This window comes from Ctenopharyngodon idella, chromosome 21, assembly GCF_019924925.1.
Source record: "Ctenopharyngodon idella isolate HZGC_01 chromosome 21, HZGC01, whole genome shotgun sequence".
Lineage (NCBI taxonomy): Eukaryota > Metazoa > Chordata > Actinopteri > Cypriniformes > Xenocyprididae > Ctenopharyngodon > Ctenopharyngodon idella.
Genome location: NC_067240.1, coordinates 21,173,721 through 21,195,019, shown reverse-complemented (window position 1 = coordinate 21,195,019; position 21,299 = coordinate 21,173,721). Strand labels below are relative to the sequence as shown.

The window sequence follows — 21,299 nt, the reverse complement described above, 5'->3', positions numbered from 1 at the left end:
ATGTAATGCTGCCCTCTAGTGGGCTGGACCACTACTTATCAACCACTCAGCTTCTTTCTCATATTTGACAGCCCTAAAGCTGATCAGTAATTTCATGGCTGCAAAACTGACGGCTTTTCACTTTCATCATCAGCAGAACTGACTTCAGAAAGGTCAATGATGACATAATTGATGATCTTAATTAGAGTTTATTTGGCATTATGAATCTGGAAATATTTGTGCTTGATAATCTTTGTGTGACAAACTAAAATGTGTTTTATGTAATGTTTTACTGAATATTTATCTGTTTCCCCCCATTATATGTAGAGCTTTATGTAACTGAAATGATCTTTGTCCACTATAGTATAACTAAACAAATAAACAAAACAACTAAAACTACAAAACAAATGAAATACTTACTGTTATAACTGTGTGTAACTGGACAATAAATATCACACAAAAGCTGAAAAGGAAAATACTTCCAGACAGGGTCTTTTATCCATTTTTTACCCATTGTTAGTAGGACAACAAACATGTTGTAAAAAATAGTTGGAATTTTTTCAAATTTAAATTTATGTTTTTTTGACTATTTTCTTATTTTGCTTTGTTGACTATTTGTTCAGATTTACATACACATTGATTCTTTTGTGGGATGCAGCCCTGACAGGGCTTGATGGTCCCACTTAAAACTGTTTTGTCTGCCATCTGAGGAAATGTCAGGTCTAACTTAAAAACATGACATGTTGTGATTTGAGTAAACATTGACTTCAGGCCATTAGTGGTAAAGTAACTTCTGTGGGTGCTGATCAGTTTTTCAAGCAGTGACATGGTGATGGTACTTATTTGCTTTCACTGTCTTTTTAGCAGAACTTGATTTCACCAAGTGCAACATGTTCCTCGATCAACATCTTTGTTGATCCTGGGACAACATTCCAATCAACCAGATTTGAGGGGCAAGTTTACAGTTTCTGTCAAGTTTAGGCTTACAGTCAGGATTTGGTTTCCTCTCTGATTTTAGGGATAAGTTATGGGTAGGGTTTGGTTTTGGGGTAGGGATATGGTTTTTCAGACAGGAATGTTGTTCTAGGATCAACAAAATATGTTGACCCATGAACGTTTCTAACTGTCCAAAATCAGCAAAATTGGCATGTTCACTCATTTATGTATCGGTTTGCTGTTTGAAGAGTCCGCAACCAAATGTAGGTGCCAAATCTTTGATGCCTTCTGCCAGCTGTTTTCCCTTTCTTCTATTCTTCTACCTGGTGCTCCGTCCTAGTCAATGGTTTCTGCACCCTCATCAGAACCATCCGGGCTCAACCGATCTGTGCGTCTGTCAAAATCCTTTGGAAATCAGTCACTCAATTCCTGTGTGATATTCTTGTGGTTACCCTCGGATGCCTTTACAATGTCTAACTAAATGTCCTTAACTAACCAAAACCAGGAGTTGCCTGGTTCTCCATAATTACATTTAAAATGCAAGATTTAATCAAACTTTAGTCTACTTGTTTATTATTTAACAATGAAACATTTATGAAACATTTAGCAGAATAAGAACAAAACCAAGAATTTGAAACATCATAGTTTAAGTTTATAAATGTTCCAGAAAAAAAAAAAAAGAAAAAAGTCCTTAGCTACATTTGATGCTTTATACATGCAATAAATTAATAAAAAAAAAAAAAAGAAGAAGATGGTAACAATTACTAACTTGCTTCAGTTAATAAAAAATAATTCATATATATGTATAAACAAAGATTTGTGTTGTTGTTATGTTGTAGAACTAGGTGTCCAACTTTGAAATAAGATATAAAAGTGTCCCAGTTTGCCAGCAAGGCTCAGAAAGTTTGTGTGTGCACTTTAATATTTTGTATTTTTTATTTAATATTTCCTTTTTTATCTGTATAGTGTAGTAAGATGTTTTAACAAATCTTCTGTGAGAGGCTATGGCATATTGAAGACAGTGACAGAATGATCAGAATGTGTCCGACATTATATTTTTAGCTAGATTATTGTCACGTCTGATCTGTGTTGGTGTTTTATTTGAGTTGGACTTTGAGTTAGTTTTGCACTGTTCTTAGTTCAGTTTTCTGTGTTTTCTTTGTTCAAGCTCTTCTGTTGCAATGTTTTTTGATTTGCCCTCATGTGTTCCACCTGTGTCTTGTCAATTGTCTTGTTTAGTCCTAGGTTCTGTTTGAAATCGCCCCCATACCCATTTACTATTCTCTACATTAGTCCACTAATATAGTTCACTTGTGAGTGAATTAAAGTTGCGTTTACGCCATATCGTAATTGTAACTACAAGATTCTGGCTTGTAAAAAGAGTTCACGTCCTTGTAGAGCTCTTAATTACAGTTTGTAAGCTAGGTGTTTTCTGAAAGCTCCCACATGTACCACATGGCCGCTGTACCACCTGACCGCTGTAGATTCATTTAGGCATTGATAGTGGTGCCATAGAAACGCATAATTCCAAGTCCGAGGACGTGAACAGCTCCGAATATAACGCCACGTGTTGTCATCTCAAGATTACAGTAATTACGCAGTGACATGAATGCAGCATCAGACACTGAGTGCACCGGAAGGGCCTAGTTTGTGCTTGCAGTTTAATAATCATTTGCAACTTAGCAAACTGGCAGCTCCAGTAGTAAGATGAAAAGATTTATCTTGAACTCTGTCATGGAAACTATGTATAAACCTTAATTAAACAATTTAATAATCAATTGAAAAGGAATTTATACCTGTAAGATATTACGCTGTACCCACATTGGTCCAGCGGTTTGGAAAATGGATGCTTGGATAATTCAGCTGCATGGGCCATCTTCTGGTCAGATGCAGGAATTCATTTGGCGTGTGACTCTCAGAGTGCATTATGGGTATTCTCTAGCCATGGAGCATACATCGGTTGTACACTCGTTATTGTGGTATATTATGGGATTGAATGAGTGCACTTGATAACATCCACTATGGTTTCGGACACCACTACAAATGGCTGTTCCCTCAAAGGGGGTTGATTTCAGACACAGCCCCAGTGTGTCGTGGTGTATTTATACAGTAGCCCCGTTTTTGGTTCAGTCTTTGTCTGATTTTGTCTTTATTACTGTGGTTGTTCTGTTTATTGTGGTTTTGTTTCCTTAGTATCTGAGATGTTTGTACCTGAGTTTATTTTGATAAAAAAAACTGATCCAGCTAATTTATTTTCTGTTTTTTATTCAACCCCTCTGTGACAACTATATGTTTTGCTTCTATTTCTCTTCTATAATTGTCTTTTGTCTCCTATCTGCTAAGCATTTGGGGGAAAAATGAAGAATTTCACTGTATACACTATCAGAAAATACAGCTGAAATAATGTCAGTTTCCACGTTTAATGCTAAATAGCTATAAAAAGACAAAATGGACATAAATCAATTTGTTTTAAAAAAATTTGACAAGATCTGTACAAAAAGTAAGACACTGAAGTTACAATAAAAATGTTGGTTTGATTTGCCAAATTCAACAGTGAATTAACTTTGATCCATGATGTTGATTTACTACCTGTGAATAATGTTTACTTGATAGTAAAGTATAGAATAGTGTAATAGCCTATTTATTATAGTAACATTTTCTATGTCAATGTAAACTCTACTTATATTAGTTGTATCTTGAAAGGAGCATATGAACAGGAGCGTCAGTGTTTCAGAGAGAGGTGCAGAGTCACGCACTTTGCCCTATGCATGTATCTATTGTTGTGTGCTGCTTGCTCAGCCGTTCTCTCTTCTGTTGTTATGCCACAACAAATGGCATTGCTCTTCTACAACTAAATACCCTGTATACAACTCTATGCAATCCTTTGGAAACACTTTATGCTTTTGGAAACTCAATTTCCTTTTTCCGCCCCCAAAACTCTAAATCTGGCCTCTTCTTTTGGAGTAACCAACTTCATGAGTGAGTTTGAGCAGCCGAATGATGAAATGTCTAAAGGACAGGTCTGGTCTCCTGGATTAGGGACTTGTGAACCGATCATTAAGGTCATGACAGCCGTCCCGAGAGTTTGATTGTATGACAGCTGTTGACAGAAAGGATTGTTTTTAAAAAAAAATAAAAATAAAAATACTGGAGAAAGTCTTCTCTTACTGAACAATCTGTGATGTCTGAGAAACAATCAGGTAAGCATCCAATCTTATTTAATTTAATTTATTTATTTATTTTTTTTTTTCTTTTGAGCATGAGTTTGACCAGAGTAATATTCTTAATGTTCACACTGATAATGTGACCTTGCTGTTTCATAATCTAATTCATAATATGGTGTTGAAATCATTGTGATATTATGCTTTGCTCCATGGCATTGTTCTTGCTATGTTGATCATTATCATTTATTATTTTATCGTGATCATAACAGTTATAGGATTAGTGGCTGGTTTGGATCCAGAGGAAGAGGTGACAGATGTCGTATGTGATGAGTCAGAACTCAGAGATGGAGAGTAGGTGCCATATAAATGCCTGTCATGTTCATGTGCATTATATTTATAATATACATATTTATTTATGAAAGATTTGAATCTTTCATCAGTGAAAACAGAGAAAAATTATCCTGAGCAACATTCAAATGTCAAATTAGAAAAATTTTACTTTTATGTATTTGCATATTTATTTATTTGGATTACTACAGCTTGCTTCAAGTTTGTTTTCATAAATGTCATATGTTTTTGTGTTGAAGCACACTGACTGTGTAAAATCTAAGATTTCTGACTGTGTTGTTCTTGTGATCTAGAATGATGGAGGTTGAGGTTGGTGACCACAATGTTTTGCTGGTACGCTGTGATGGGGTGTACAGTGCCATCAGTAACCAATGCACACATTATGGTGCTCCACTGAGCAAAGGTAGTGCATTACAAATCAGTTTTGTCAATATAAATCGAGTTTGGTGCAATTGACTTCTGTCATTATAGATAAATAATATGGGAGAAAAGAACAAAGAGAAGTTACTACAGTGGGTGTTTCCGGTTCCTCTGCAGGGGTGCTATCAGGTCACAGGGTCCGCTGTCCCTGGCATGGTTCCTGTTTCAATGTGAAGACCGGTGACTTGGAGGAGTATCCTGGAATTGACTGTCTGCCCTGCCACAAGGCAGTAGATTCATACACACATAAGTCCCTTATGCTCACCAAGGCTGAATTTAAAGCAGTAATACTGTGAAATATTTTTACAATTTAAAATAACTTTTCTATTTTAATATCTTTTAAAAAGTCATTTATTCCTGTGACGCAAACCTGAATTTTCAGCAGTCTTCAGTGTCACATGATCCTTCAGAAATCAGTCTAACATGCTGAATTGCTTGGTCAAAAATATTTTTTATTATTATCAATGTTTGTACTGCTTAATATTTTTGGGGAAACTGTGATACACTACCACTCAAAAGTTTGGGGTAATAAAAAAAAAAAAAAAAAAAAAAAATTCAGCAAGGATGCTTTAAATTGATCAAAAATTATCATTATCATCATTATTAATGGAGCACCAATAATAATTGATAATAACTAAGCAGCATATTAGAATGATTTCTGAAGGATCATGTGACACTGAAGACTTGAGTAAAGATGCTGAAAATTCAGCTTTACCATCACTGGAATGAATTACATTTTAAAATATATTTAAATAGAAAATAGTTCTTTAAAATTGTAAAAATATTTTACAATTTAAAAATATTTCACAATGTTTTTTACTGTATTTTTTATCAAATAAATGCCAAAATTTAACAAATTTTATTTGGTGAGCATAATGTTTAATATTTGGTGAGCATACACTTTTAATATTTTGGATTTTTTTAAATTATTTAATCTGATTTTTTATTGACAGGTGAAAGTCGAAAACAACAAAGTTTATGTGTCTGTTAAGAAAAGGGTAAAGTACCTTCATATATAGACATTTTATCTTCTATATAAAATGTATGAAACCAAAATCAGGACAGTTCTGACAGTAAAATGTTAAAAAAAAAAAACTCTCTGTGCAGATTCAGGGTCAGCCTAAACGTATAAAATGGATGGGAGCCAGAGATCAAGGGGTGTTACATACTGTGATGCTCCTAGGAGGAGGTTAGAGAAAAATGTCTGATACAGATTCCCTTTATTTGGTGTGACAGTTTTAAAGGGTTAGTTCACCCAAAAATTAAAATGATTTACTCACCCTCAAGCCATCCTAGGTGTATATGACTATCTTCTTTCAGGTGAACACAATCAGAGATTTTATTTTAAAATATCCTTGCTCCTCCAAGCTTTAAAATGGTTGTGAAGGGGGGCCACATTTTGAAGCAAAAAAATGCATCCATCCATCATAAAAGTAATCTATACGGCTCCAGGAGGTTAATAAAGGCCTCCTGAAGCGAACCGATAGGTTTTTGTGAGAAAAATATCCATATTTAAAACTTTATTAACTATAATAACCGGCTCCCGCAACAGCGGTACGCATCGATTTGTGGCAGAAGAGTAACCTCTGATCCGACGCATGACATAATGTCGAACGCGGAAGCGCAGAGGATAGAACAAAACAAAACACCTGTTACAAATTAGAAGTCTAAAACAATAATTTTTAAAGAGAAATGTCGGAGGATTTCGATATAAGAGAAGAGGAGCTTGAGTTTGTTGCCCAGCCCTATTTGTTTGAACCGTGAGAGGCGTCAGTAGCCAACATTTGAAGTGGATCAAAAAAGTTAATCAAAGATGTCCTAAGAACTAAGTTGTCTGAAGAAGAAGGTTTTAGGACAACTTTGATGAAAGGTTTTGATCCACTTCAAATGTTGACTACTGTATATCTCCGACTGTGTTCGTCTGAAAGAAGATAGTCATATACACCTCGGATGGCTTGAGGGTGAGTAAATCATGGGATAATTTTCATTTTTGGGTGAACTATCTGTTTAATGTTGGTGGATGCTGAATGGTGTCTATTGTTGAGCACAGGCGCAGCCTCTTTGATGTGTGCGGAGACACTACGGCAAGAAAACTATGGCGGCAGGATTATTATGGTATCTAGAGATGACCTCCTTCCTTATGACAAAACCAGACTCAGCAAGGTGAGGCACAAGATCTTAGAAAACTGATGCTAAATATTTTTTTTGCAGAAAACAATGTTAAAATGATCTTAACACTTTTGCAACCAGTGCTGGGTAGTAACTGATTACATGTAATCTGGATTACGTAAACAGATTCCAAAAATTAAGTTAGTTATTATTAAGTCAAGTTATTGATTACATGATTACATGTAATTCTCACAATGGCAGTAAATTATTCATAATTCATTGATTCTTTTTTATCTTTTAAATGTTCCTTTCTATAAAAGTCTACTGCTTATATACATTCAGAAGGTCTTCCAGTCTTTCTCTTCCGTTTCTCTTCTTGCTTTCTCAATATGGTACAAGATTATCCTATTCAAATCAATGTCAGTTAGGTGTCAAATCAATTAGGTCAAAAGTAATCTAAAAGTAATCAGATTATATTACCTTAAATGTGTAATGTAATGGATTACGTTACTAACTACAGTTTTTGTCATGTAATTTGGAATCAGTAACTGACTACAATTTGTAAGAAATCTACCCAGCACTGTTTGCAACAGAGACTACGTTTGCATTTCCAGGTGGAAATGCTTGTGGAAATAACGGTTTGTCTATTCTAGAAATGCTGTGCATTAGTAGTGGGAATTTTTTTCTGTAGGTTACGTCAAATGTTCAGTATTAAATAAGAAATATATCAAAGTTTCCACAGATGTAGCAGAATGTTTTCAACGTTGATAATAATAAGAAATGTTTCTTGAGCAGCAAATCAGCATATTAGAATGATTTCTGAAGGATCATGTGACAATGAAGACTGGAGTAATGATGCTGAAAGTTCAGCTTTGCCATCACAGCATTTTTTTTTTTTTTTTACATTGTTTTATTATTAAAGTTTAACCCAATCTCAATTTAGGTAATGAATGCTGAGAGCGAAAGTCTCTTAATGAGAAGAATGGACTTTTACCACAAGTATGATATTGAGGTCTGGCTGAAAAAAGAGGTGAGAATGAATCTTGTGTACTTTCTCATTTATACCACAAGAGACATGACAATCTCAGAGTTGTTCTTTATGCAGGCTTTATCGATAGATACAAACAAGAAAACAGTGACATTTGATGATGGTTTAACCCAGTGCTATGACCAAATCCTTATTGCAACAGGATGCAGGTAAGTATCTGATGATAATTATTTATATAGAGTATTATTTAACTGTACTTTTTACAGGATGTCTAGATAGAGTATTATTTTTCATAATTTAGTCAACATTCGTCCACGCAGAACTTACACACTGCTTGATCTTTGTTCTTCAGAGCAAAATCCCTAGACTGCCCTGGTGCAGGCCTGGAAAACGTGCTGATGCTGGAAACACCAGAGGATGCCAGGAGCATCCACTACGCCTGTATGGGCTGCAGGACAGTCGTCGTGGGCACTTCCTTCGTTGGTACACACACTCACCACACTCTCACTATCACATCCGTATGGCTAATGTTATCTGTTAACTTGTGGATGTATCACAAAGAAGAATCGTCGAAGACAGATAGAGAGACATATAGACAGACAAATAGACCGACAGACAGACAGACAGACTGACAGACAGACAGATAGATAGACAGATAGAAAGGCAGACAGATAGATAGACAGATATATAGATGCATAGATAGATAGATAGATAGATAGACAGACAGACAGACAGGCAGGCAGGCAGGCTGACAGACAGACAGACAGACAGACAGACAGACAGATAGATAGATAGATAGATAGATAGAGAGGCAGACAGATAGATAGACAGATATATAGATACATAGATAGATAGATAGATAGATAGACAGGCAGGCAGGCAGGCAGGCAGACAGACAGACAGACAGACAGATAGATAGATAGATAGATAGATAGATAGATCAGGGGCAGTGCCTCCTAAAAAAATTGGATGAGAAAATAATTGATATTACAAAAATAAAACAATGCAAATATTACAAAATTTGACATTAAAAAGTGTAAAAGTCACTCGTTTTTCTAAAGTAACACTGTCCAACAGCGACACCCGCAGGTAAAGTTACAGCGGGGAGTCCACGTCTCTTGTGCCTCCCTTGATCACATAGAAATAAAACAGAACACCTAAAGCGTGCCGTGGGTTTGGTGGGGGGTAATTGAGAGTGAATGGGGGAAAGTCACATGAGAGGAGGCAGTGCCTCCATCGCGCTTTCATTTGATATGATATTGATGATATTATACTTGATATACATGATTGTTTTGTGTGACAAATCCCGGCTCTTGTTTTCGTGCGCGTTGTCGTCGAATCGGCCTGAATGAAGACAATGATGGCTGATGGTTAATGGGAAGACTACTTAAAAAGTAAGTAAACAACTGTCACTTAGATATCACCGCTTTATGTCATGTCAAAATCAAACTCGAAATGGCCTGAAAACATGATGACTCCAGGGGGTTTTAGTGAGCAATCAGCATGGTGAAATTAAAGGTACATCTTTGTGTCTGTGACCACTGACCAGTGTGTACAAGCTTGATGACTGCTGAAAATAAACTATTAAAAAGAAAAGCTGAACATTATTCCACATATATATATATATATATATATATATATATATATTATTTGTGAACTAATGTTAGTTATTATTTTGGAATAAATGTAAAAAAGAAAAAAAAGAAAAATTATACCTGGTTTTAATAAACAGAACACTACATAGTGTAAAAATACAAAATAGAATTGTATTTGGTCTCTGTTTTTTATGTAATATGTATTTAACCAGGAAAATTGTGTAACAGGGACATAAATTTACATTTGATATATAAAAAAATTGAGGACTTTGCCTTCTCATTTTAAAACACCACCGCACACCACTGAGATAGATAGATAGATAGACAGACATAGATAGCTAGATAGACAGACAGACAGACAGACAGACAGACAGATAGATAGATAGATAGATAGATAATGTAATAATAAAAATGTTTTTTGAGCACCAATACAACATATTAAAGTGATCCCTGAAGAATGGAGTGACAGCTACTGAAATTTCAGCTTTGAAATCACAGCAATACATTACATTTTAAAGTAAATCAAAGTAGAAATCAGTTATTTTAAATTGTAATAATATTTCACAATGTAACTGTTGTTACTATATTTTTAACAAAATAAATGCAGCCTTGGTGAGCATTATCTATTTTTTTTTAAACATCTTTCCAACCTCAAGCTTTTGAACAGCTGTGTGTATATAACATTCTGATATGGACAACCCCTGGTCACTGTCTGCTTTCAATGTATAGAAAAGAGCAGCATGACCATTTTCAGAATATCTCTTTTGTGTTCCATAGATCAGTCATGTAGGTTTGGAACAACATAAGGGTGATGACAAAGTATTATGTGAATTATTCTTTCAACATGCTTGTTATTTTTCTAAAATAACTGTTCTATTGTGTGCGGCATTGAAGGCATGGAAGTGGCGGCCTACATGATAGATATGGCCAGTAGTATCACAATCATTGGAAGCAGTGAACTCCCTTATCAGAGGACTTTGGGCCGTGAAATAGGAAAGGTCACCATGATGGTATGTGATAAGGGCCAATACAACCATCTAAGTCATACAAATATGTGCTTTATCTGATTTATGATCCTCTTATTCTGTTTTGCTTGTTCTTTAAGATGCTGGAAGAGAGAGGGGTGACGTTCTACATGAATGATGCTGTCGCAGAGGTTCAAGGCGAAAACAACAGGGTATGGTCAACTTGTTCTAAGTGTCATTTGTCTCAATTTTTTTTTTTCAAAAAACAACGCATACTGTAAGTCCATTCCATTTGAAGTTAACTAACTGAAATAGATTATCAAGAACAAATATAGCTGCAATCAGCAATTATTGGGGCTCAAGCGCTTTAAGGCCTTTAAGCACTTGTGCAAAAAGATTTTAAGTTTTATTTAGCAAGCATGTAACCACTTAAATTAAAAAGGAAAAGACCATTTACAGTCAATACAGGCACTTTACCATAGGAAATATATGGTTTTTAAAGCTTTTTTAAAGATTTTTTTACTGTGACTTGGTGTTTGCCCCTGTTTGACCACTGCCTGTTTGACCACGAGACTTGTTCTCCAGCGGAGACTATTTTACAAATGTGGTAGCACGGTTGATCCTGAGAATAACAAGGGTCACCCATCAAACAGGGGCAAACAGGTATGGCAGGAATAAGGCAGAATCGTAGTCGTACATCAGGCAGTAGATCAGGGCAGGCAGATATCAATCACAAGTCCAGTAAACAATAAACAGTCCAAGGGCAGGCAGCAGAGAATCGTAAACGGGGATCAGACAGGTTCAATAACAGGCAGACAGAATAACAACCGCTCAGAAATGTACACCGTGGCAATACAAGACCTCACCAAGTGTGTGAGCATGTGAGTGGCTTAAATAGTTCAGATAATGCGCTGCAGCTGGGTGTGGTAATTACTGATTGGTAGAGTGAGTGCAGGTGATTGGCAGGGAGGATTATGGGAAATGGAGTCCGGAAATGACTAGGACTGTGACAACATGCAACAGGGACACTATAAAAACAACGTGTTATCAGCTTTTTCATCCAGTTCATTATGACTTGCATGTTTTTTCACAGGTTAAGGCAGTGAAACTGAAGAGTGGTATCACAATAGAAGCTGATCTGTTAATTGTTGGAATTGGTATGTACAGTCGAACTGAGAACAAAGTGCTATTTCAGTTTAAATAATTGAAAAAAACTATTTTGTGCTCTCGTCTCCCTAATTATTTCCATACAAGGTGTCAATCCCAATTCAGAGTTTTTGAAAGGGAGTCCAATAAGGATGGACTCGAAAAACTATGTCATTGTGGATGAGGTAAGTGTTTATGACCAATTTCCTTGAGTTTAAACAATCACCTGATACTTCCAAACTCTTCACTCGTGTCCCTGTCTGTCTAGTACATGAGGACCAACATAACAGACATCTACTGTGCAGGAGATCTGTCCTACTTTCCTCTCAAAATGGCAAAAGGCCAAAGAGTGACCATCGGCCACTGGCAGATAGCGCAGGCTCATGGTAATCAAACATTTTAGATGTGTATATCTGGTCATTTTGTCAACTTTTAGAAGTACATCAACATGCAGACACCTTAAAGCTAACAGACATGAACTAAAAGACTTTATTAGTGATGCACAGGCCAAAACGTTATGCACCACAAAACTATTTAGGCTGAAACTGAAAAATTGTGCTTTGGCAGAATATTTTGGTTCATTGATGGAAATTCATTGACCAAAACAGTTTAATGACACATTTTTACTGGATAAGCTATAACAGGTAAAGAACTTTTCTACAACTGGTTTATTACCTGTGAATAAAAACTTAGTTTCAGTAAAAAATTATTTTTGTGCATCACTAGTCTTTAATGACAAGCATGAAAATAAACAAAATAAACGTTGTTTTGATAACATTTGCCTTATTAGGAAGGATCGCAGCCTTCAGCATGTTGCGCAGGGAGGTGGAGCTAAACACAGTGCCATTCTATTGGACCGTCCTGCTGGGGAGAACCATTCGTTACACGGGTACAGCCTTGTAATTACATGCCCGTCATGCTTTAAGGATTGTAAAATACGAGTATTTGTACATAATTATGCCCTTATTCTTCATTATGCTCAGGGTATGGGGAGGGATACACCGAGATGGTGCTGAAAGGGAAATTTGAGAACATGAAGTTTTTGGCACTTTACCTCAAGTAAGAAGCTGTAGGTTTGTGACTTCCTGTCTTTATAGATGTTTTCTCTTTAAAGTGTGAAATATTGGCTCTGTACTTTTAACTACAGGAATGATGAGGTGGTAGCTGCAGCAGGATTGAATGTTGAACCGGCTGTCTCTGTGGTGGCAGAAAGGTTGGCAGAAGGAAGAGTGATTACAAAGGCAGAAGCAGAGTGAGTGAGAACTCAAATTCAGTTATATCTGTAAATACAAATATCCTTCAGTTAGCCCCTGCTGTTTTTTTTTTTTAACTCATTGTACAAAAAAAGATTTTTTCTCCACTTATGGCTTTTCAAAAATCTATCTTTTTTTTTTTTTTGGCATGCAGCAAACATTGTTAATATATTTTATTATAATTTAGTTTAACTTTTTTACACAACTCACTATAGTATACTATACATACTATTTATTGCAAAAATAGTTAGAATAGTTTAGTATTATGTTATTCCGAACAATGACTGTATCTGAAATCACATTCTTTCTTACTATATAGTTGGCGAAAAACAGTATGTAGAGTAGTATGTCCAAATTCATTAAACAGTAGTCAAAAAGTACCGGGATGATGTACTACTTCCTCATCTAATGGACTGTTACTATCCCATGAGGCCACAGGAGAGAATTTGTGAATGGCAGTGAAGTGACGCAACTGACTCTGGTTGGTCACATGACAAGGACAGTACATCTGGATGTCATACTATCCAACTAACAAGAAACATTCTCAGTACTTTGGCTATATTCTGGCATCTGATTCTCTCAAAGTTATGAACAAACATTATTCCAGTAATGTTAATAGAACCTTTGTTCAAAGTTATCTGGTCTTTAATAATGTTCTCAAAACGTTAGCATAAAAACATAATTTATCGTAGTTCATGGAATGTTTTTTTAGTTTGATGTTTGATTTTAGTTTGATGTTCATCTAAATTTTAAAAAAGAATTACTACTTGTTTCAGAAGAATGGGAAGAACTTGTTTAGAGAACATTCAAAAGTAACATTCCCGTAATGTTTGAAAAATGAGAAAATTGAATGTTTCCTTAAAGTTTGTATAACCAAGAAAAAAATGTTAGTGAAATATTTTAAAAACTGGACATTTTGAACATTGAGAGAACATTCAGAAATAACATTTTCATAACTTAATGGGAACATTAGCAAAATGTTTTTTGAACATTTTTTTGTTAGTTGGGTACACACATTCAAAGAACATACTTTTTTAACAGTCGCAAAGTAATTATTCAAAAGAAGTACCTTCTCAGAGAGTATGCGATTTTGGATGCAGACAGTGAGAAGGAAAAAGCTTGTCATATGATCTCAAAATGGCTGCCACCATGAAGGAGGTACCACCCTTATGGAGATTAAAACTGTTTTTTTTTTTCTATGCAACTGATATGGATTCTTCTTCTAATGTGTATACCTTATTTGAAACAGTGGTAAACTGAACAATTCATTTCTTAACATATAAACTTTTTTTTATGTAAAAAATTTGCTTGGGTTAACCTTTAAAATTGCCAAAAGTGACCACATACCATCAGAGCTCCAATGTATTGTTAATGTTTTTTACTGAAGTTTCTTTCTATTACAGGTCAGATGACCTTAGCTGGCTGAAGCTGCAGCCCATGTGACCACTGACAGCAGTTTGAACTCCGAATGATCAGAATTCAGCCATTCTGTCCACAGTCCATCCCATCCAATCATGCCTTTACTCAGAAGATGTTTTTGTAACATTTACAAAGGCCAGTATATTACAGTATGTCTCTTAAAAAGCTTTCTACACAGCTCACAGAGAGTTTTATCATTTTAATGATAAATTTTAACATGAATATTTAGAGAGGAGACCCACTACCCATGCGCGAATAAGAGAAGAAAACAAGCTTTTATTCTGTTCTTGCTGCAGTTCTCTGAGCTTCCAAAGAAATTTGAGAGTTTGCTGGTTAGCTCAGGTTCAGATGCATTTTTTTTTTTTTTTTTAAATATTGAATATGAATACAATGCTTCAATCATATATGTATCCTAATCATTATTATTTATTAAGATAACTTTTGGGAATGAGCTTATGATGTTTTTGTAAATAGCATCAGGTTTGTATAGTATTTACTCAATGTTTAAAAGAAAAAGTAGAGTAATTAATCAATTATTAAGTACTGTCACTCTGGCATACTGAGTGCTTGATAGATCTAGGTGGCGTAGTTGGTCTTCAAGCTGTGAAATGGAGCATGGGTAGTGGAAAAATAGACAATCACTGAGTGCACATCCAATCATAGCGCTTAGGAGGATTAGATGAACACAGAGCCATGGATGCTGAATGTGATGGTGGTCACAAAAGGGGGAGCATATATAATAGAACTGGACAAACATGTTACAAAAGGGCTTATTACAAAAGAAATGCTGAGTTGCTCTCTTAAATCGCCTTATTCTCTCTCTTCTGCCACGCAACCCAGTTTTCATTCCAAAATCGTCATAATTCACTTCTGTTCTTATCAGCAAGATTTTGTGCAGAGATATATGGGTCATATACGACAGTCCAAATCTGGAGGTGATATGTGGGCCATGAAATAGGGCTGAGACCTAAAGAAGCTAAAATCCCTTTATAAAGTACACTAAATGGTGAAAATTTAACTATAACATTTTCCATAAACAATTAGTTAGTTAGGGTGGACTGCCTGTAGTTTTTATATAAACACACACACACACACTGGCTTCCATGTTTTATGGGGACTTCCCATAGATGTGATGATTTTTATACTGTGCAAATGTATATTCTATCCCCCTACACTACCCTACCCCTAAACCCACCCATCACAGAAAACTTTCTGAATTTTTAGATTTTTAAAACACTTCATTTAGTATGATTCATAAGCTGTTTTCCTCATGGGGACCAACAAATGTCCCCATAAGGTCACAATTGACTGGTATCATTATCCTTATGGGGGCATTTGGTCCCTATAACATAGGGAATACCAGGTACACACACACACACACACACACACACACACATTTTTATTGCTATTACTGAGGGGGAGCAGTGATCCACAAAATGCACAATAGAAAGGTGAGAGCTTTGCTATACTTGACATTTTGTCATTCTGTACAGACTGATATTGCTGTTAAGTACAATATCGCTTTTATTGTTATGACTTCCATGTTGGTCCAGTTGTTCTATCAGGAAGCATGTTGCAGTACTAATGCATTATTAATGACATACAAATAAAGGAGCCCTTTAAGAGGTCCAGTTTCCTTACCCACTACAAGATGTGAACACAGGATGGCAACCATATTTTACAGTTTCAGTTTATAATGTTATCATCACCGTTTTAAATACAGCATAGTAAGGAATGAATTGTTTGAATGTACAAATGAGTCACCATTATAATAGTCAGAAGACAGTCACACACAAGGTTATTTATACTGTATAAGAACAAACATTACAATGTGCTGCAAAACAAGTGTATCATTTGCACTAGTTGGGCAGTTTTAGTCACTGTTACTCATTCATGGTCTTGTTTTTTTTACTGAGTTAAAAAATACAGCACATGTTTGTCATGCTCATAAACATCTGTAACCCCTAAAAAGCAATAAATTATTATGTTTTTCTGGTTTGGACTTTGTTGCTTTCATTAATAATAGTGATTTGTTTGATACAACAATGTGAGAACATATTGAAGGTAAGATGCTTTAATGTTTTTGAAAGAAGTCTCTTATGCTCACCAAAAATAACTCTTTTCTATTTTAATATATAGTAAAATGATGTAGAGGGCTGACTGCATGAACTGAACAGCTTATAAGATGCAGAAAAGTGAACTGAAATGGTAACAAAACCAGGGATCAATGTATAGGCACAATATAATGCATTATATAACAGTAGGCCTGAGAGTATCCATAGAAATTATTGCATTCAGGCCTAAAGAACATTCTCACTACAGTTATGTTACTAATAACACCAAAAAACACCCACAAAACCTGTTAATATCTCAAAGACTCTGCACATGATAGTAGACTGATAATAAGACAAAATTCTTCATGCTAAAACTCCAGGCTTGCTTTGTGTATTTAGTTTTGAGGTGTTTGAGTCTATGCACATTCCGGTGTGATTGTTCTGTAGAAAAGCCTGTCTTGATGCCATGTAACGTTTACGGCGATTGGCTCTGTAGACCTCCAACCGCTGGGCCTCTGCAATGGGGTCTTCCAGAGCTCCTTCCCACCTCAAGCTGTCCTGTCCAAGGTGGGTCAAATCAGATTTGTCCTCCTCAGTTGGAGCCGAAGCCACTTCTGATACAACTTTGGGATTTTTGGATTTGCTGCTCTTTCGTTCTTTGGCTTTGGCATGATCTTTACTCTGAGCATCACTTATCTCTCCATTGGTCCACTGCTCTGTCTGGAGTTTCTCTAGAGGGAGGTCAGATGCGTTGATGGATATAAATAATATTATTTCGTTGATATAGCACTGGAAAATTACTATTCCTAATCATCTATGCCTTGTTTATCAGTAAAATATCTAAACATTCTTTAACCCTAAAATGGGTTACAAACATTTGAGAGGCTGTGGGGAGAGTCAGGGAAAGTGTGGGTTTTATTCTTGGTTTCATGTTGAAAAGGTGTTTGTTATGAATATTTAGATCTGGTGACTTTGTTCATACATTCTTTGTTTAGCTCACGGGCAGCATTTCAAAACAACATGACCACCTGTAGTTGCAAATCTACTCACCTTCAGATAAAAGTTGATATATTTCACATATTTACAATATTTGAAGGGACTTACATGTTTAAGAAGTTGTTAAGTGTTAGCTTATTATGTTTATGTTGAAATTGTATGAATTTAATTTTTACATTTTCATAATCTGTCTGTAAATGTTTGTATGCCCCAGGATACGTTGCCACTTTGGGGGTATATAAATTCACTGAAAAAAGAATGCTTGTTTGGCAATGCATGTTGCAACATTATAGCCAAATTTTTAAAACTGTGTTCTTTCATGAATTAAACTAAACATTCTTTGTAAAATTCTGTTGAACAAACCTATAAATTATCATTATGACCAAAACTTTGCTGAAAAACGTCTCGGTTATGTATGTAACCCTCATTCCCTGAAGGAGGAAACGGAGATGTTACGTCAGAACATCTGGCGAATTGGAATCTTGCCTGAGAGCCCAATCACCTTCAAGTGTAACTAAAACGAGCCAATGGACATTGGCATGTGAGATTTGCATTGCGCACCCTGCCCCGCACAGCGGATATATAAGGAGGAGCGTGTGCAATCGCACATTCAGGTTTTCGCTGAGGAGCCGAGCCGGTGACCCAGCCACTCAGCAGTGGTACAGCAATTGTGGCGACGAGACGTAACGTCTCCATTCCTTCCTTAAGAGAACGAGGGTTACATACATAATCGAGACGTTCCCTTTCAGTCAGTCACGTTTGACGTTACGTCAGAACTGAACTGGCGAATTGGGATCCCTACCAAAGCGCCACTATTGCTGCCCCTTCCAGCGCCCCGTGTAAGCCACCTGATCCCCCCGTACCTGCTGGGGCGGAAGATAGGACAGGGCTTACGCAGAGAAGGTCAATTACTGTTGTTCCACTTGACCCATACAGTAAGACTATTGGATAACACTGGGAAAGCATGCCCTTTCAAGCAGAAAGGAATGCTACGGAGGCCACATCCTGGCCGTATGGAGGTATCATGTGAAGATTACAGATATGGACTAGCCATTAGGGCAGTGCAACATTTGAAAGGTGTCTGAGGTAGCGTCCTCGAACCAGGCCCTGCTGCCTGCTGGCGATAGAAGAGGGGGATTATGAGTGCATTATGAGTGCTTTGCCTGGTAGACTTGAAGGTGGCCATCACATGCAGGGCAGAGACGGCCTGTCCAGCAGCACTGTAATGGCGCTTTTCCACTGCATGGTACGGTTCGGTACGGCTAACTTTTTGGCTCTTTTCCACTGCATGGGACAGCTCGGTACGGAACAGTATGGCTTGCTTAAATAGTACCACCTCGGCTGAGTTTCCAAGCGAGCCGTACCGATACTAAATGTGATGTGTAAACACTGCAGATCACTAATTGGACAGAGAGAATCATCACTACCAGCGTCATTGGATTTGAAACACGAGAACCAAACCCGCTAGATTTAAATAGTCAGTAACAGCCACTGCAGTATCATTTGTTCGCGAAACGACTTGCTTTAAACGACTGTCGCACGCAACTTGAAAAAAGAAATGGCTGTATCGTGGTCAGTAGACGAGGTGCAGACTCGTTGGTAGACAAGGAGCGGATCCATGGCAGTAGAGGCGGTGCAACTGTAACGATCAGTCTATAATCCCACCCACTTTGAAGTGGTACTAACTGCAATGGAAAAGCAAACCAAAAGTAAAGCGAGCCGAGCCGTGCCGTACCGAGCCGAGCCGTGCTGTATCAAGCCGAGCCGGGACAAATAGTACCACGCAGTGGAAAAGCGCCATAAGCCTTAGCAGCCGGAGCTGCTGTTATCTTACAGGTGCTGGGCGGGAGTTGCGGATGACACCACCAGGTGGCAGCACTTTGAGGGCATGCACCGCAACTGCACAGTCCACCCGTCACACCAACACTGAAGAGCTTCCACACATGAAGATGACTGCTTTAGAGCACAAATGCTTGGCTCCAAAACGAAAAGCTGAATGCGCGATTGCACACGCTCTTCCTTATATACCCGCTGTGCAGGGTGGGGTGCGCGATGCAAATCTTAGTTACACTTGAAGGTGATTGGGCTGTCAGGCAAAATCCCAATTTGTCAGTTCAGTTCTGGCATAACGTCAAACCTGTTGAAAAGGGAACCATTCTTTTTTCAATGAATTTATACCCCCAAAAGTGGCGACGTATCCTGGGGGATACAAACATTAAAATCAAAAATAAAAGTCGTTTTTAAAAAAATCATGAAATTGTATTATTTGTATCCTAAGATGGAAAATAGCATTTCTCTTTATGGTCTTGCCATTTTTAGGGTTAAGCAAGATAGTTTATTTAAACTACAGTTAAACTACAGATAATGCATTTTAGATAATGCATTTTAAATATCAATGTATTTTGCTTTGTTCTATTGGCAGATTTTTTCCCCACATTTTATAAGCATAAACCTTATTATTTAAAGGGATAGTTGACCTAAAAGGTGAACATTCTGTCTTTCCTCACCTTCATGTCATTCCAAATATGTATGACTTTCTTTCTTCTGCAGAAATCGAAAGAATATATTTTTGAAGAACAGGTTTTAGTTAACATTGACATTCATTGAAAGAAAAGCATTGAGACATTTCTCAGAATATCTCCTTTTATGTTCCACAGAAGAAAGAAAATCCCACAGGTTTGGAAGGACATGAGGGTGAATAAATGATGACAGAATTTTAGAAGAACTATGCTTTTAAGACTTATTGTTTTCTATCAGCTATTTACTTACTTTGTTTATTTATTTCACCAATGAACACGTAAAGCGTTAACAAGTTTTAAAAAAACCAACCCACCTGAATCCTTAGATTGGTTAATGCAGTTCCTCGATTTCTTTTTCTCTTTTGTTGTGTCTTTCCTTTTCTTTTTGCTCTCTTTCATTGTGGCAGTCAAAGGTGGGACGTGAAATCCTTTTTTAACTGAAATCTCCTCCCGCGTGTTTGTTGTTTGAGAAGCGCCTTTAATCCGTCGTTCTCTAAACGATGCCATTACTCGCGGCTATCCCAGCACTTTAGTTTAAAACGAGTACGTTGCTTATGAAGACTGACGTGCTGTTTTCATTTTGAATTTACGATAAATTCAAATTTCATTTTAATAAGCATTAAAAGAGATAATATTACATTAACATCTACAAACTAGCTCGTAGCGCGATAGAACTCACAACTTCTATCAGAGTGAAGGTCGTTTGAGCGTGATGACGCATCTCCATGGAAACAGAACTCCTCCCATGTGCCCAAAAGGAATGGGGGAAACAGTCTCCCACACTTATCTGAGATAACTAGAGATATTTACCGACTTTACAGACCATAAGAGCACTTGCAATAGAATAACAGCATGCATAATATTTAAATCACCACCAATTTTATTCATCTGTATACAAAAGAAAAAATATATATCTGCTTTTGGCACAGACACTGACCCTATACTTAGAACAAGGCCATCAGTTAGTGAGAGAAGAACATGGTGCTGAGCAGCCAAACTTAGTAACAGCAATAAAGGTTACAGAGGGGAACCATAAAGAGAACTGCCATCCAAACATTTTTACTGACATTTTATTTTACAGATGCAGACCTTTTGTGGGTTCTTTATAGGCCTTCATATATTTTTCTTCCGAGTTCCTATACACAGCAGCATTTTGGAAGATTTTTTGTATATGTACTTTTATTGGAGAGTTCCTGTTTGTTATATAAAAACTTTAAGAAAAATTAATAAATAAACAGTTGTTTTGTTTGCAAAATTGTTTGCAAGCCCATTTTTACCTCCAGCAACTCCAAATCTCTCTAAAAAAAAACATTTACTTTAATTAACTTTTACGTTTTTTCATACATTTATGAAGGGGGGGGGGTAAACTTTTACATGTACAGATGATTGGCTGGAAACGAATCGTCCA

At 36.6% G+C, this 21,299-nt stretch overlaps 2 protein-coding genes across 2 annotated transcripts; one reads left to right on the top strand and one right to left on the bottom strand.

Moving 5' to 3' along the window:
* Nucleotides 1-823: 823 nt before the first annotated feature.
* aifm5 (apoptosis inducing factor mitochondria associated 5) lies at nt 824-16,324 on the top strand. The gene is made up of 18 exons (XM_051878729.1): nt 824-4,430; nt 4,721-4,830; nt 4,965-5,074; nt 5,801-5,845; nt 5,955-6,036; nt 6,898-7,010; nt 7,900-7,986; nt 8,062-8,153; nt 8,297-8,427; nt 10,434-10,549; nt 10,645-10,716; nt 11,598-11,661; nt 11,759-11,835; nt 11,919-12,036; nt 12,441-12,539; nt 12,634-12,709; nt 12,798-12,902; nt 14,307-16,324. The coding sequence occupies exons 1-18, from the start codon at nt 4,306-4,308 to the stop codon at nt 14,344-14,346; spliced, it is 1,662 nt and encodes a 553-aa protein (XP_051734689.1). The 5' UTR covers nt 824-4,305; the 3' UTR covers nt 14,347-16,324.
* On the bottom strand, nt 15,996-20,593 carry c21h17orf97 (chromosome 21 C17orf97 homolog). Its single transcript, XM_051878728.1, has 2 exons — nt 20,206-20,593; nt 15,996-17,107 (listed from the first exon to the last, which is right to left on the bottom strand). Exons 1-2 carry the CDS (start codon nt 20,396-20,398, stop codon nt 16,740-16,742), a joined length of 561 nt encoding a protein of 186 aa, XP_051734688.1. The 5' UTR covers nt 20,399-20,593; the 3' UTR covers nt 15,996-16,739.
* Between the last annotated feature and the right edge of the window lie 706 nt (nt 20,594-21,299).